Raw genomic sequence first — 16,413 nt, forward strand, 5'->3', positions numbered from 1 at the left:
ATAACATAAATTTAGGTAATCTAGCTTACATATATTTCTCTTCATTCCTTTATTTCCATGATTATGAGATCCAAAACTCATTCAATAGATTTGAGCTGACTCAAGTAGCAGACTTTCTTTTATACCAATTCTCACCGATGAACAAAACCCAAATCCATAGACTCTATTTTTTTTTTAATTTTTTTTTAACGTTTATTTTTAGACAGAGAGAGACAGAGCATGAACGAGGGAGGGTCAGAAAGAGGGAGACACAGAATCTGAAACAGGCTCCAGGCTCTGAGCTGTCAGCAGAGAGCCCGACGCGGGGCTCGAACGCACAGTCTGCAAGATCATGACCTGAGCCGAAGCTGGTCACCCAACCGACTGAGCCACCCAGGCGCCCTGCATAGACTCTATTTTAACTCAGGGTTTAGGACCACCCACTGCAAAGTATTGGAGGTTAGTCCATTTTAGAGTTCATAACCTAAAATAGAACCTCAGATGCCTAGTTTTCAGAAAGGATATTTTGCTATTAGTGCATCATTTAGATTGTCTTACAGAATTTATTTGTTGTATTTTCTTAATGGCTACTAATCTTGCTTTTAATTTATAAATGTGGTTAGTTTAGCTTCAATGTTATTTGCTTATAGTTTGTTTAACCTTATACTGGATAGTTTCCCACAACCATAACAGTAGGTAGGGCCTCTTGTGTTCTAATAATTAAGACTTTAAGGGGCTCCTGGGTGGCCCAGTTGGTTAAGTGTCCGACTTCGGCTCCAGTCACGATCACATGGTTTGTGAGTTTGAGCCCCACATCAGGCTCTGTGCTGACAGCTCAGAGCCTGGAGCCTGATTCACATTCTGTCTCGGTCTCCCTCTGCCCCTGTCTCTCTCTCTCACAAAAATAAACATTAAAAAAATAAGATTTTAAACCACGCATACACTGCAAGTCAAATATGAATCATGCATAACCTTATCACTAAGAAATATGAGGAAGCTGGGTGATGGGTATTGAGGAGGGCACCTTTTGGGATGAGCACTGGGTGTTGTATGGAAACCAATTTGACAGTAAATTTCATATATTAAAAAATAAAAAAAAAAATAAAATAAAATAAAATAAAAAAAAAAATAGAAATATGAGGAAGCTTCTTTCCCCCCTCAAATCCTACCAAAGTTCTTGGTTCTTCCACTTAAAAGTGGGAACATGTCAGCTAATGGGGAATGTGGGGTCTTTGGCCTCATCTAAAGTTGCTTCAGCCACCCCCCTCCCCCAAGTTTGAGAGCCACTGACCTCCAGGAAAGTCAACCTCCCTGTTCCTGGATCCCCATGCTATGGCAAAGGTCATCTTCCCTCCAAATTCAGCATGATGTCACAAAGATAGTGAGCTGGTTAGCAGCTGTCCATCCTCCAGCCATCTCGTCTTCTATTTTTTTCTGCCTGAGAGTCTACCTCTTTCCCAGATGATCAAAATTGGGACCATCCACTCCCTTATGAGGTATCCAGCCACAAGACATTTCAGAACATACTGCAAGAAAGTCAACATGTATAAATGCTCACATCACACGTGGTGTGTGAACAGAGCTTTTGTTCTCATGCAGATTTGAAGGAAGGGTTCATGAGTTCAACAAAGCTTGAGACCCGCTACCAGTGTCAGGCTCTTGTCAGGAGCCGAGGTTACAGTGACACAACAGTGCCCAGAACTACCAGAGAATGCAAACCCCTACAACATGTAGTGCACAACAGACAAGAAAAAATGCCATTCTGGGCAGCAAGAAGAGAAAAAGGAAAGACCTTAGTAACCAATACTTAAGCCAGGCTATAACCTTTCAAGTCAGAGAGAACTGGGCATGAATTCTCCAGGTTTCTCTACCAACCAGCTGTGGACCTTGAGCACATGTGGCAGAGACGGCCCCAGTAGGTACTCACTGAATGAATCCTGAAGGGAACCCTCTGAGCCAGTTTCCTGACACTAGCAATGTACCTTGCACCTTGCAGAATTGAAATGAGAAAAGATATAGTGCTAGGAAAAACAGACTTAAGTCCTAGTAGGCTGGGCACCGGTGTTTTAAAGCAAGTTCTGCCTAAACTAGCAGGAATGTTTTCACCTCAGGAAGACTGTCTAGGGCCAGATTGGGAGGGAGGTGAAGATAGGGGCAGGGCCCTGGGCAGGGCCAGTCACTGAAGCGAGGCCAAGGCCTGGAGGGAAAGAGCCAGTTCCTGGTGGCTGTTGGGCGGCTCACACAGCTCCCTGCTACATCAGCTATGGTCCTCCCTCTGCCCTGGCTCTCATGTTGCTGCCGTCGCCTCCTCCTGCCTTCCTGGCCCCTGGGGCCCCAGGGTTCCTGGAGGTGCTGCTCCCAGAGCCCTAAGGCAAGCACAAAAGAGCAGACCAGCTCCACATGCAGTGAGAAGATGAGGTCACCGCCAAGGGTAAGTAGCACCAAGAGTGGGGAGACCAGGGGGGAGGCTGGCATGAAGGAATCCCTTTTTGTCACAGTCCTGCAAATAGATGCCACCCCCCCCCCCAAGTTTGTGTCCTACTTCCCATCCCCAGATCCCCAGCACCTTCCCCACCCCCACCCCACTCTAGACCTCAGGGCTCCCTCTCCCCATAGAGCTCTCTCCTTGCAGAGTCCATGAAGTCCTTGAACAGGAATTTCCCCTCACCTAACAGTTAATCATTTCTTAGTTGGGGGCGGGAGGGGAGGAGGTGGAGAAGGGACTGCCAGTCCTCACCTCTCATGACCCGGTATGCTTCCTTACACAAGTTCAGTTATCGCCCCTGAGCAAACTGCCCCCCAGAGGCTTATCCCCAAGACCAAAATCTACCCTGGCTTCACAGTACAGATCACCTTAATGTAATGGGATCGAAAGTAACGTTAGAGGCAGAAGGCCTGACTTCCAGCAAGCCTCAGCCCCCTACCCTGGCTGATGCTCCCTACCCTCTGCCCCCCTCACTCAGGGTCCCCGGCCCAGCCCCACAGCTGAGCTGGCCCAAGCTGAAGAGTTGCTGGAGCAGCAGCTGGAGCTGTACCAGGCCCTTCTGGAAGGGCAAGAAGGGGCTTGGGAAGCACAGGCCCTGGTGCTCAAGATCCAGAAGCTGAAGGAACAGATGAGGAGACATCGAGAGAGCCTAGGAGACGCCTAAGCTTTCCACCAGTTCCCACTTTACCTTCCAACACTGGAAACACTACATACCACCCACACTGGGCCTTCGGGTCAGAAACATCCCAGCCCCTCCCAGGCCACTAAGAAAAATGGAAAACACCTCCAAAAAGGGCAGAAGTTGGAAAGCAGCAGGGAGCCATGGCCTCTGCAGTCTTCTTAGTCACATCCCCCTACCTTTGATCCCTCCCCACTGACCTGGGCCCCACAGTAGGGCACCCAGTCCTTATAGGAATATACACTGAATCATGGCCTCACTTCACCCTAAATCCAATAAAGGGATGGAGCATTTATAGACACCACAGACACATGTGTTTTTTAGTTTTGTTAAAAAAAATTCAGACAATTCAGGAAATAGGAGTTTAGGAGTGGTGGTGATGCAAAAGGGGGAAGTCATGGGGTGGGGGGTGGGGGTTGCCAGGGCAGGTGGCAGTAGTGTCTCCTTCACCCCCATATGCCTGCTGTCATCTCCTGAAGAGGGACAGACGGTCACATTCCAAAACTATGGGTGAGTCCTCTACCGCGTCTGTTCAACTGAAGAGAAAACATGGCACAATTAGAATAAGACATGGAAATGGCGAGGCTGGCAGAAACACCCCCCATTACATGCAGATGCCTGTGTAGTTTGTGGGTACAGAGGACACACTGGGAGTGGGGACAGAAATAATCTGTCATGAGAAAAAGACCCCACACAGAGGACAACTACACATCCCAACAAGGGCATCAAGATCAGGGGACATGAACTTGTCGAGTGCCTGTTATGCACCAGAGACCTTATGTGCGTACATGGGATTTAAGACAAACACACTAAGAGCAAGGAGACTGAAGAGCCAGTCTCATGAGATCAATACTCACTGTAGGAGGAAATGTCTATCTCATCAGGCAGCTCACTAATATTGACTTCAAAGCGATCCTGCACGTCATTGAGGATCTTGGCATCGTTTTCATCTGACACAAACGTGATGGCCAAGCCCTTGGTGCCAAACCGGCCTGCTCGGGCCACCTGGAAGGAGACAGAGGGTGGCACTGGGAAGACCCAAAAGTAGGAAGACACCCAAAAGGAGGGATGAGGACATATGGTATAAAGACATAGGAAATCGGGAGGTGGGAGGGGACACTGGGCTGTCCGTGTGGGCGTGCAGCTTACCCGATGCAGGTAGGTGTCAGAATCCTCAGGCATGTCATAGTTGAAGGCAATGTTCACCCGTTCAATGTCCATGCCTCGGCCAAATAGGTTGGTGGCCACAAGAATTCGTCGTTGAAAATCTTTAAACTGCTGATACCGAGAAAGCCTTTGTGAGAAAGGAAATTAGAAAAATGTTGAGTCCTTTCTCTCAATGGTCTCTTTTCCTTCCCAAGGACACAAATCATCTTTCCATCTCTGACTCACCTCTCCTCCTGGGGCATCCCTCGGTGGATGGCAATGGCTGGGAAGTTCTGCTCCACTAGAAGCTGGGCCAGGGCAATGCAACGCTGCACAGACTTCACAAAGATCACCACCTATGTGTGGAGAGTAGGGGGATGTGGGCCCATGTGGAATGTTAGAGAGATTACGTACGTGCAAGGAATGTTTTCAGTAACTATGCTTTTCTAAAGGAATTCCTCCTAGTCCCTCCCACATATTCCTCTTCTGATCTAAATACAACTTAGCCTTTCTCACTCAGCTCTTGACTTCTCCTAAGCAGACATGCTGCAGAGAAGGTACAGAAAATAACCAAAACTACCAGGTGTGTTGAGAGACAAGAATGAGGCAACCTCATGAGAAAGTGGTAAAAATTAAAACTAAAGTCTGGAAAGACCAGGACCAATATTTCCTGCTCATCAAGAACATCCAACATAAGAATTCTACCTTAATTTTAGGAAGTTTTTGGTGCAGATAAACTACACAACAGGTAAAGTGATGAAACGCTTCTTCTCGGTAAATAACACAAGAAACAAATTTAAGAACCCAACAAACCTAAGATATTTTGGAACTTTTACAAGATTAAATCCCCTCAAGGATTTTCTTCATTGAGATTTTTATTTACTGAATACCCGGCTGTGACAGCCATGGAACAGGAAAGCAGCTGCTCACACCTTGTTCATGCTCAGCCCCAAAAGACATCTGAATTCTCACTTAAGAGAATTTCATTTAAAGACAATTTCTCCACCATTCTCTCTCACATCGCATGGATCATATCCTCAATTAAAGGGTACTTAACCAGGTTTCTGCTACAGTTGGAGACGTGCTCATCCCTCTACTGGACCTTAAACAACTGACCTGATTGAACTCAAGGACATCGAGAAGGTCAAAGAGCTTCCGGTTCTTCTCGTTGTCCTTCAGTTTCACGTAGTACTGCTGCAACCCATGCAGCGTCAGCTTCGTCTCATCATCCACGAAGATCTCCATTGGCTGGGGGGGAGGGGGGAGGAAGGGGTGGGGAACGGGAGGAGGGCAGAGTGGGGGGGTTAAACCTGGGGGGGTGGAGGAACTTGATCTCCAATACACCCCATGGGGGGGATGGGGAGAAGAGAGAAGATTGAAAACCCCACCACATCCCCAAAAATACCCCCATTTTAATGTGGTCTCTTCCACATTAGATCTAATTTCCTTCCTATCAAGTCTTAAGACTGCCCAGCTACAAACTGTCATGGGAAGGGAAATTTGCAGGGAGGTAAAGGAGCAGTGAGACCACCCAATGGCAAGATGCCATTACCTCAAAGGCAGGTGGTACAGGAAAGAAAACAATAGATGATCCCCCAAGGGCCAATATGATCCAAACACCCGGGAATTGGTGGGACACAGTGACTCAAGGTCAGAATAACTCCACCAAAGCTGGTTATAATACAAGGAAGAGGACAGAAATTGCTCCGAGTATCCTCCCAACTAAGAGAATCATATCCACATTAGGAGGGTGGATATCTGTTAAGATCAGAATACTACAATGGACACAGTCAAAATGCCATAAAAAGAGAAGCAAAAGTTACTCAAGGCGAGTAACAACTTGCCCTCAGACCACAAAGGAACAAAGGGAACAGAACATTGGTCTCTGAACTAAGAGCCAAACCAACTATAGTGTTACATGGAAGGTACCAACAGATGGTGCTAAGAAACAAATTCAGAGCAGTAGATACTCACTCATCTTAAAAAAAAATACACACACACACACACACACACACACACACACACGCACGCACAAAACCCTTGAAGGGGAGGAAGGTAGCATAAAAAAATAAAAACACAAATTGACACAAGACTCCACTCTAGAGCCCAACTTTCCTAGCACTCTTCACTAACCTGGGGACATAATTAACATGAACACCCAGGGTCCAAGATTTTAGGAAAGGATGTGTGCCATGGGAGAAAACCAAAAGCCCAATCCCAGAAAGCTAGCAGGATAGCAAAGGCAGGCTTTCCAAAAAGAAGTTCCATGACCTCCTTCAAATCTAATTCTAGCCCCACGTATAGCTAAAAATAGCAAACATCCCATGGGGCGGAGCAGTACAGGATGGGAAAAGAACACACTGCACTACTTATACGACAGGCCCCGTCTAGCCCCAAACCCTAACACCCACCTGGTTACTTCCAAGTGGAGCTCCTCACTTTACCTTTCCCACATCCCTCTCCTTTGCCTTTGAGTATTAAAAAAAAAATGTCTTAAAAAAGAAAAAAAAAAAATCTACCCCCCCTTTCAGGACACCCCTCCCCCCAACACATATGGGGGGAAACGGGGAGCACGGCACGCCTTGGATTCAGGAAAAAAACCGGGAACGGAAAAAGAGGCTGGTTTGGTCCTCGGCTTCCTGGTCAGGTTTCCCCGCGGCCTCCGCTGCCGCCATCCACCGCTGGTGCCGTCTGCATTTCCCCCGCCGCTCCACGGTGCTTCTCCGCTGCCGGCTCACATCAACCGAGCTTCCGGATGGGTGCGAGGAGGTATGGATGGTAAGGAGTAAGGGATCGGGGACTGAGGTGCCAGAGGCCCCCACCCCTGGAGGCGGGGAGGGAGCGGATTCATTTGTGCTGTTTGCTCTTCTTTTGGACATGCCCTGCCATCTGTCTGTCCCTCTCTTGCTCTCCTGCCACCGGGAGGTTGTGAGTTTTGAGGAGCAGAAGGCTCCAACTGTGTGCTCGATGCCACCTTGAGGGTGCGTGGCTGTAAAGGGGTGTATAGGAGACGATGGGTGGGTGGTAGGGCAGAAAATCCTGCCCTCCCCCAAAAAGGAAGAAGAGGTTCAAAAATGCTGTGATGAAAAAAAAAGGTCGAACACTACCCGCTCTCAAGTTAACCCGACCAAGTCTTCCGGAGTTTCCCTGGCGCCCGCGCAGACCCTAACACTAGCTGTCTCTGCCTCTATGTGTCTCTTCAAGGAGTCATCACTCCCAGATGGGCACGTGCCCCCTTCTTGGCACTTGAAGGACAAGGGAGTCTGGAGGAAGAGGGCGCGGAAGGGGAGGAGGCAGTGGGCGGGGAGTGGAGGGAGAGAAGGTAGAAGGGTATTTACGTCTTGCATGAACTTGCGGCAGACTGGACGGATCTCTTTGCTCAAGGTAGCACTGAACATCATGACCTGCTTCTCATGGGGGGTCATGCGAAAAATTTCCTGGACATCCCGACGCATGTCTACAAGAAAAAGGAAGACGACTGTAAGACAAGAAGCATACATCATAGACAAAGACCAGAGACAGCCCAATGAGGTGATGGCTGCTGGAAATGGGTAAGGAACAGTCATTTCACAGTAAGATTTGTCTCAGGTCTTCATTTATTCCAACCACCGTAAAATCACATCCATTGTAATAACACAATAGAAACAGCACACAGTGGAATCTGAAATAAAGACTTGGGATCGGATTCCAGCTGTTTTAACCAGACAAGAAATGAGACGAAAAAACCCCAAAGCTCACAATTCTGATATAGAGATAAGGCCCACTGCAGAGGCTCTCGAGTATAAGCATAAGCATAAACTTACAAGCATAAGACCCTTGAGAAATTCTTTACAAGGCCCTTGTCCATACTTTCTCCCCACACCCCTGCTGTCTACAAATATTGTGCACCAAATTACATTCCAGTTGTCAGAGTCCATTTTGTGGCTCCTCTGGATCACGCTTTCCTATCCAGCCAGGCAAACAAGACATCTCTACCTGGAGCCCATCTTAGAGCTCACGTTAAAATAGTCAAAGATCAGGGGCACCTGGGTGGCTCAGGTCATGATCTCAGTTTGCGGGTTCGAGCCCCACATCGGGCTCTGTGCTGACAGCTCAGAGCCTGGAGCCTGCTTCAGCTACTGTCTCTCTCTCTTTGCCCCTCCACAACTCCTGCTCTGTCTCTCTCTCAAAATTAAACATTAAAAAAAAAATTTTTTTAGGAGTCAATCATTTGGAATGACTTGTCCCTGGGGCCACGTCCATCCCAACGCTCTCATTTATTAAATGTGAGTTCTCACAATTTTCCTTTCTTAACCGCACGTGACACACTGAAATACAGAAAAACCCCATAAACTCTCCACATTAATCCTAGAACTTAGGTCTAAAGATTTACTCAGCTATAAACTGACAGATGCTGTGCAGAGGATGCCAGAGAGTAAATGGCTTTCCTCCTTCAGTTTATTACCCAACCCCTGACACCCAGTATAAGAATCTGTAAAGGAGAGAATAGTGGTGTGAGCAATGTCTAAGATCAGCAAAGTCACTCCTCTCAAAGAAACAAAACCTCTATCACAGGACAAAATACACTTCTCCTTGCTCACCCAAGTTCCTTAAAAGGCCTCACAAAAACCGACAGGGGAGCCAGAGCCATCAGTCATGGGTGATAGATGAAGAGTCATCCCAGCACTAAAGTGCTCCTGAATCAAAAAAACATCATTTGGCTCTAAAGGGCAACTCCCTGATCACCAGCCCCCTTGCCAGCACTGCCACTCACCGAGCTGTTCAAGCATCTTATCACATTCATCCAAGATAAAGTGTTTAATGTGTTTGAGATTGAGGCTCTTATTTCGAGCCAGGGCTAGGATGCGGCCAGGGGTCCCCACGACGATATGCGGGCAGTTCTTCTTCAGCACCTCTTCATCCTTCTTGATAGACAGACCACCAAAAAACACCGCGACCTGTATTAACCCAGAAAAAAACAGTGTCTCACAAGGAAGGAAACAGTCCAATCTCCCCGCACTTCCCATCCTTTCAGTTTAATCTAAGTGAACTTTGAGTATTTCAAAGATGAAACGAACATCAAAGACCACCTGACCTAAAATTCTTATTACATTCCCCAAACGCTGAAGCTAAGAAACATAAGTAACTTGCCCAGAGTTATGTGGCTAATCAAGGAAGTCAGGACTAACACTTTCTTCTGACTTAATCTAATAATCTTCCTTCCCATGATGCTATGGCCACACTTCATTTTAAGAAAGGACAGCAAGAAATCACCAGAGTGCAAAGCACCACAAAAAGCTCATGAACATCAAGTTTTCCTAACCGAACTCAGATTTTTAAATGCCCCTGCACAAACCCTATGAAATTACGGTTTCAAGCTGACCACATTACTCCATGTTATAAACATTAAGAAAAGATCTGCTGAGGATCTAGTCTTTACTATAGGATCACATGACACCAGAAACTGCTTTCTAGTTTCAAGGAGAGAAGATCAAGTACAGGATCAGACTGTCACAATGAAACTAAAATCACTCATTACGGAACAACCAAGTTTGCAACAAAACAGGAGGTACACAAAATATCAGCTATGAAGAATTCTTGCCAAAAATGTTTAACTTCAGTCAGTTGAGCTTTCAAATTCGTATTTCAGTTAAAGGAAATACTAAGGGGAAAAAACAAGTTAAAGAACCACGTAAGGGAGTAACCAGACAAATCCAGAGACAGGATATTCTATAGAACTAACCCAACCTTTTGAACGAATCACTTTAGCACAATTTTAAACAAAAGTAAGAATTATGTCATGCCAATTTGCAGTTGATCTTAACACCAAGAATATTCTCTTTTGTGGCGCCTGGTTGGCTGAGTCAGAAGAACACGTAACTCAATTTTGGAGTCATGAGTTTCGGGCCCACGTTGGGTTAGAGATTACTGAAATAAACTTTAAAAAAAAAAAAAAAAAGGTTCTCTTTTGAGCCACATGAGCTGATGAGCTGGACCTATAGAGGAGGAAGTACAATTCTAGCTCACTAATAAGCCCAACAATGAATGTTTCCAGTCATAACAATGGAAACCGTTTTCTGGTTTTCAACTTTTTAGAATCAACCAGCAGCAAGACCACTCCAGTTAAAGGACAGAAAGTGAATGTCAATGACGCTGACAATTTAAGAAGAGAGATATTACTTGACACGCATATATAACATTTAGATTATTTTTAAAGGATTAAAATTTTCAAATAACAAAACAACACGAACAAACATCTCTCATGAAAAGAAATCATAAACACCTGAAGTTTGATAAACTGAGAGAACAGTGCCAATACCTGGTGTCGCAGAACCATTAGAGAAAAAAGCAAAAAAATTAAAAAATTAAAAAAAAATAAAGGTTAACTAGTGATTACCTTCCGTAAAGTGCAATTAGAGACAGAAGAATACAAATCTTTTTGTTATGAAACCTTTTAGTTTACTCAAAACATGTTACCACGAGATACTGATCATTATTACTTTGGTTTTTAAGAAATTATTTTTAGTTTAGCACTAGGACTCAACATTCCTAGTTACTTTAAAACATAAAATAATGAGTAACAGGAGAAAATCACAACAATCCAAACAGAAGTACTATTCTTTACCACATCCTAGCCAGAGGAGTAGAAAGTTATACACATCAGTGCTTCTCAAACTCCAATTACCTGGAGATCTTATTTGAATACATATTCATACTCAGGAGGTCTGGGGCGGTACCCATATAATGTGCATTTCCATCAAGCTTCCAAATGATGCTGAAACTTTGGGTTTGGAAACCACACTATAAAAACCAAGGTTATATACAGAAAACAACCCAAGCCTACTCTGTTGTGGCCACCAAACATCTTTCAATTTTCTGCCACTTTCAGGAATCCTCAAAATTCACACACCACACTAGAAATGTTTTGGAGCTTCCAGCTTCTCTTGCCACACACCCCAAAATTCTCAAACTCAACCAAAGCACAGTGAAATCATTCAAAGTCAGTGTAAAGAAATAGTAAACAAAAGCGTGGTCTCATGGTGAGCACCCTTCATAGCCTAACCATGCAGTCTCCTGCTGCACAGCTATATTCACACAATCTGTTAAAAACTAAAGCAAACTAAAGATTCTCCAAAATTAGAGTAAAGCAAACATCTCAGAAATTATAACGTGTACTCAAATGAACCATAAACTGTAAATCCCTTGCATACCAAAGTTTACAGAAACTTACCACCTAGAACGTGCAAATGACATTCATATAAAGATAATTTAACATCTATGGACGTGAAGACGGCTGACCTACAAGTCTTCAATGCCTACAACTCTTCAATGCCTACAACTCCCCACATCCTCATCCTCCCAAGTGTCTTTACCCTGGCTTACCTTGACATTGGGCATGTATTTAGAGAAGCGCTCATACTCCTTGCTGATCTGAAAAGCCAACTCCCGAGTATGACACATCACCAGCACAGACACCTTGGGGTGGGGAGAGCAGACAGAGACAAACAGTATATCCCTTTACTATCTCCTCGGGGCAGTGATGGTCACAAAAATACATCTGACAGATTATAAATAACCTCAATTCTGAGATCTAAGTCATTAACCACATAATTTCTATGCAATATCCCACGTGGCCATCAGAAAAAGGTAACCGAGATCATCTTTGCAACAAACACCCGTGGCTCTGAACGCAGCTTGTAGCTAAGGCAAAACACCCTTCTCAAAAATTCCTAACCAAAATGTCTTCCACAGCACTTTCCCCAAATGTACCTGTCCAGTAACCGGCTCCAGCTGTTGCAGTGTGGCCAGCACAAACACTGCTGTCTTTCCCATGCCTGACTTGGCCTGGCATAGAACATCCATTCCCAAAATGGCCTGAGGGATGCACTCATGCTGGACTAGAAGGAGGGATGGGGGGAGAGATAAATTACACTTCAGTCTTCAGTAACTCCACAACCTTTTTCACCATTCTAAACCCATTTCTCACCACTCAATTCTTAAATGGTTCTCATCAACTTCCAGGCCCTTTCTACCTCTGTTCCCTCCATCAAATTCATCCCAAAAGCAGACATTCCTAGTTCCTCTTGGCTTTGCCCTCCTCCAACTCCAGTGCCTGGCCTCTTCCACCCACCAAGACTTCACCTTTGGTGCTCCTGGCTCTATCCCTATTTCCTTTAATCTGTAACAATCCATGACATCTGAGTGCCTGCCCCAGGCCGTTTCTCCTACTTAGCTTGCCATCTTTAGGCCATGTAACCCTGGACACAAATGAAGGGTGTGGTAGCTGACCCAAAAGCAACTCATTTTAGATCAGCCACAAAGGTTTCCAGAGACCATAGTTGGCCTGGCCCAATAGAGACTAAAGGTCCAACCAGCTCCTCTCTGGAAATTCAAAATTAGAAGACTAGGTAACAAGATTAAAAACAAGTAGACAAACAGACGCCTGTGTGGCTCAGTCGTTAAGCATCTGACTCGGTTTTGGCTCAGGTTGTGATCTCACGGTTCATGGGATCTCATGGGATCAAGCCCCACATTGGGCTCTGCACTGACAACTTGGAGAAATTCTCTCCCCCTCGCTCTTTGTCCCTCCCCCGCTCATTCTCTCTCAAAATAAATAAACTTAAAAGAAAAAAGTAGGCAAAGAGAAAAGCCAGTCACAACAACTAACAGCAGTTGCTTTTAGGTCACTAGCTTTTTCATGTTACCATGAATGAAAAACCGATCTATACAAATCTCTCCCGCTAAAATAGTTCTCGATACTTTATCTCCTGATATACCCTAAATAAATATGTATTATCTGAGGAACTGTTTTACACACCTGTTTCTTGTTCCCTTAAAGAACCTAATGAATACTCTAGGCCCAGTAGAAAATTTACCTTCTGACGGATGCTCAAAGCCACAGTCAACAATGGCCCGGAGCAACTCTGGCTTCAGTAGGAAGTCACGAAAGCCAGAGCTGTGGATGGAGACATAGGAGCCCTTGACATCCTTCTTGGCAGGGGCCTCAGCCCCGTCTCCCCCTGCTGCTGTCTCCACCTCATCTTCTTCATAGTCCAAGAGCTCATTGTCCACATCGTTCTCTGCCATTCCTGGGCCGGCAGGGGGAGAAGGGGAGGAGTCTCCGGAAGGGTTCACGCAGAGTAAGTGAAAACAAGGGAGGAGAGTGGGGGCTTGAGCAACAGTTTAAAAACACAAACAAACAAAAAACCTAGTTTCTGATAGAAGAGCTAGGAAAAAAACAAACAAGAAAAACAAAAGACTTATTAGTCGTGAGCAGAGCCTTCACCACCTCTTTTCCATCCCCACACTTTTCCCACTTTCCCTGTACTGACACCTTTATCTGGAAAGAAAAATATCAAGAACACAAAACATAAAAGCAAACATAATATAGTGGTCCCAGGTGAGGCGGTTAAGACACAAGTTCCCAAAGAGATTAGGATCAGAGTAGCATAAACCAGAAAGGATGGGGAGAACCAGCATATGAACTCCTAATCTGTTAAGTAACAACAGTGAAGGAAATAGATAATGAAAAACAAAATGAATCAAGAGAGCGGAGAATGGAGACAACAAGATAAAGACAAGTCCTGAAAAACCATCAAAGGAAGACTTTTTGCTTTCCCTACATCTCAAAGTGTTGACCCCTAACAAGGCAGCCATCAGTTAAGGGTGATAGATTAAGGTCATCATTGCGCAAAGTGCTCACTTCCCAAAATATAAACATCATTTGGCTGCCATCCGCGCATCCCACTCCTCAGTAACCTCCTTCTGGTACTTAAGAAATCCCTGTGTAACTAATGGGGGGGGGGGGGGGATAGAAGAGTACAGTAAGAGAAATGACTAGGTCGGAGATGAATACTATCTTCCCTCCGCTACAATTAATAGGAAAAAAGGTACTCGAGATAAACTCTCACTCCAGCTGTACTACAAACTCTAGTAAGGGATCTCATCACCCTTCGTTACTCTTCAGCTGAGACTCCTTTCCTATAAACACACAATGACATCACGCATAAACATTTGGAAAATGTTCCAAGTAAAGGCTGGTAAATCGAGGTAAGAAAAGTCCAACCAGGCCCGTAAGGCGGCTCCTCCTCCTATTCCCACCTTGGGCCATTAAGAGGACCCAGAGATGAGAAGAAGGTGAAAAGAGCCCCACCCTCCGCAAATGCCCAGAAACAAAGAGCACCTACCGCCGCCTCTCACCATCGCTGGGGCATCCGATAAACGAGGAGCCCAACGAAGGAGCAGGGAGCAAAAGGGACACAATGGCGCTAGGGCCACCATCTTGGATTGGGCCCCCTACCTTCCCTGCCCCCCCCCCCCGGAACTCTTAAGAGCTCTCAAAAGGGATGCAAGCAATGGAAATAACGACCCATCTAGGCCCCAGGGACCAGACCATAGTCTGTGGAAGGGGTATCAGGAGTCCACGAGGCAGAATGGCCGCAGAGAAACGCAGATGGAAGCGGATGATAAAGAAGGCCAAAGCTTACCTGAGCAAGGCGAGCGCATATGGCGGCGGCAACAGCGACGAAGGAGGGAATCTGCCTTCACTTCCGGTTCTCGGCTTCCCTCTTACCAGGGCCTCCCGCCTTCTCGGCTGCCAGCGCGCAGGCGCAAGGGACCGGAAGACGACCCTTTCACGATCCCATAGTTCTGCGCGCTCCGGGGTTGCCTTTAGGAAATGCCTGTGTGAAAAAAATTTTTAAAGCCACTTCTAACTCCTCCGCTACTGCAAGTAACAAAGGGCATAAAGGAAACTGGCATCCTCTCCTACTGTTATATATTTTCTCGTGCCCTATTCTACTCCATATACTTTACCTCTTCCTTTAGGTTCTTGTCGGGCAGGTCTTCTCTCCGGGCACCCCTCCGTAGGCTCACCGCTCGGTGGAAAAAGGGTGGCGGGGACTGAGAGTTCCCACGGGGTCCTTGGCCTGGTAGTCAAGGTGACCCGGGTGCGTCAGCGTTGGAGCTAGAGAACGTGGGACCTCAGTTGAGGGGAGGAATGAGTCTGAGCCGCGCGTAGGGGTCCTACCCTTTCCCCTTGCCCAAAATGTTGGCCGATGTAGTTGGTGCCCCAAGGGCCCTGAGGCTATGGGACAGGAAATTCGAGTCTGGAAGGTGTTCTAAATCCACTGAGTGGATTCTGCCTCAGGTTTTAAAGAAGTGGTGGGGCTTGAGGGTTACGCAACATTATATAAATATTGTTAATTCGACCAGAATGTCTTTAGCCCCGCCTCCAGCAGCCCCATTGTTGAGCTTGAATTTTTTCCTTAATGAAGCATTTGATAACCCAGTCTTTGATATGCTACCAAAGTCAGATGTGATGTCAACAAAAATGACAGCAAACATTCGGCTCTTTACCTGTTACCAGTTAGCCACTTAACAGTAAGGAATAGGTACCATTACTGCCATTCTACAACAAGCAAAGCAACAGATCGAAAATAAAGCTAGCTGTTTAAACATCGTTTAGTCTCTATTGTATCCTGCCTCCCTGCTTGAAGAGTCCGGTTAATAATTACCCTATGGATTACTTCATTGGTTCAAGTCTTTGGTGAAGTAGGCATTGTTCTGCGGCCAAGAGAAGGAACAGTGATCCAAGGATGATGTTTCCGACTTTAAGTATCAATTGATTCAACAGTATTTATCAGCAGCCTACCCTGTGCCAACCGCTAACCTAGGATCCGGGGACTCGGTGAACAGCCCTGTCATCAGAGTTCACATTCCAGGGAAGACAACATATAAACAAATGTCAAGTAGTAATAAGTGCCATGAAGAAAAATAAAGCAAAATAAGGAGCAAAGAGTGCTTGTTAATACACCCCAGCTTTTCTCTATAGTTGCCATTGTAGTTCTCGGGTTCCCAATGAGGAACCACATATGTTCCTCATTTAAGAGAAACAATAACATACTAGTTGCTTTTATTTTTTCCAACAAGCTTCAAAGGACAGCGCTTTGGGGTATTTGGGGAATATGTAAATAAGGAACAAGAGAGTGAATGAAAGTGAGAAATGATGAAGCAAAAAGGAAGCTGCTTGTGCTCGCTTCGGCAGCACATATACTAAAATTGGAACGATACAGAGAAGATTAGCATGGCCCCTGCGCAAGGATGACACGCAAATTCGTGAAGCGGTCCATATTTTTGACAGTAA

At 45.6% G+C, this 16,413-nt stretch overlaps 2 protein-coding genes and 3 non-coding genes across 7 annotated transcripts; 2 read left to right on the forward strand and 3 right to left on the reverse strand.

Annotated features, from left to right (window-relative positions):
- Window positions 1–1,789: 1,789 nt before the first annotated feature.
- Window positions 1,790–3,391, forward strand: MCCD1 (mitochondrial coiled-coil domain 1). The gene is made up of 2 exons (XM_042938220.1): window positions 1,790–2,410; window positions 2,943–3,391. The coding sequence occupies exons 1-2, from the start codon at window positions 2,243–2,245 to the stop codon at window positions 3,126–3,128; spliced, it is 354 nt and encodes a 117-aa protein (XP_042794154.1). The 5' UTR covers window positions 1,790–2,242; the 3' UTR covers window positions 3,129–3,391.
- A 66-nt stretch (window positions 3,392–3,457) lies between these two features.
- Window positions 3,458–14,945, reverse strand: DDX39B (DExD-box helicase 39B). Of its 3 annotated transcripts, none has more exons than XM_042938206.1 (11): window positions 14,756–14,945; window positions 13,145–13,357; window positions 12,039–12,166; window positions 11,652–11,744; window positions 9,043–9,226; window positions 7,628–7,746; window positions 5,406–5,537; window positions 4,536–4,645; window positions 4,293–4,437; window positions 4,001–4,148; window positions 3,458–3,679 (listed from the first exon to the last, which is right to left on the reverse strand). In XM_042938206.1, the coding sequence occupies exons 1-11, from the start codon at window positions 14,772–14,774 to the stop codon at window positions 3,663–3,665; spliced, it is 1,308 nt and encodes a 435-aa protein (XP_042794140.1). In that variant the 5' UTR covers window positions 14,775–14,945; the 3' UTR covers window positions 3,458–3,662. The 3 variants fall into 3 exon arrangements, with proteins under 3 accessions (XP_042794140.1, XP_042794142.1, XP_042794143.1); XM_042938208.1 differs by having other exon boundaries at window positions 13,145–13,495; window positions 14,756–14,943; XM_042938209.1 differs by lacking the exons at window positions 5,406–5,537; window positions 14,756–14,945.
- LOC122220851 lies at window positions 8,914–8,990 on the reverse strand. The gene has a single exon (XR_006203018.1). It is a non-coding gene; the product is annotated as a small nucleolar RNA SNORD83 (small nucleolar RNA).
- On the reverse strand, window positions 13,920–13,997 carry LOC122220850. The gene has a single exon (XR_006203017.1). It is a non-coding gene; the product is annotated as a small nucleolar RNA SNORD83 (small nucleolar RNA).
- A 1,353-nt stretch (window positions 14,946–16,298) lies between the features above and the next one.
- On the forward strand, window positions 16,299–16,405 carry LOC122220903. The gene has a single exon (XR_006203049.1). It is a non-coding gene; the product is annotated as a U6 spliceosomal RNA (small nuclear RNA).
- The last annotated feature ends 8 nt before the right edge of the window (window positions 16,406–16,413 follow it).

The sequence above is a fragment of the Panthera leo genome, chromosome B2 (assembly GCF_018350215.1).
Source record: "Panthera leo isolate Ple1 chromosome B2, P.leo_Ple1_pat1.1, whole genome shotgun sequence".
NCBI lineage: Eukaryota > Metazoa > Chordata > Mammalia > Carnivora > Felidae > Panthera > Panthera leo.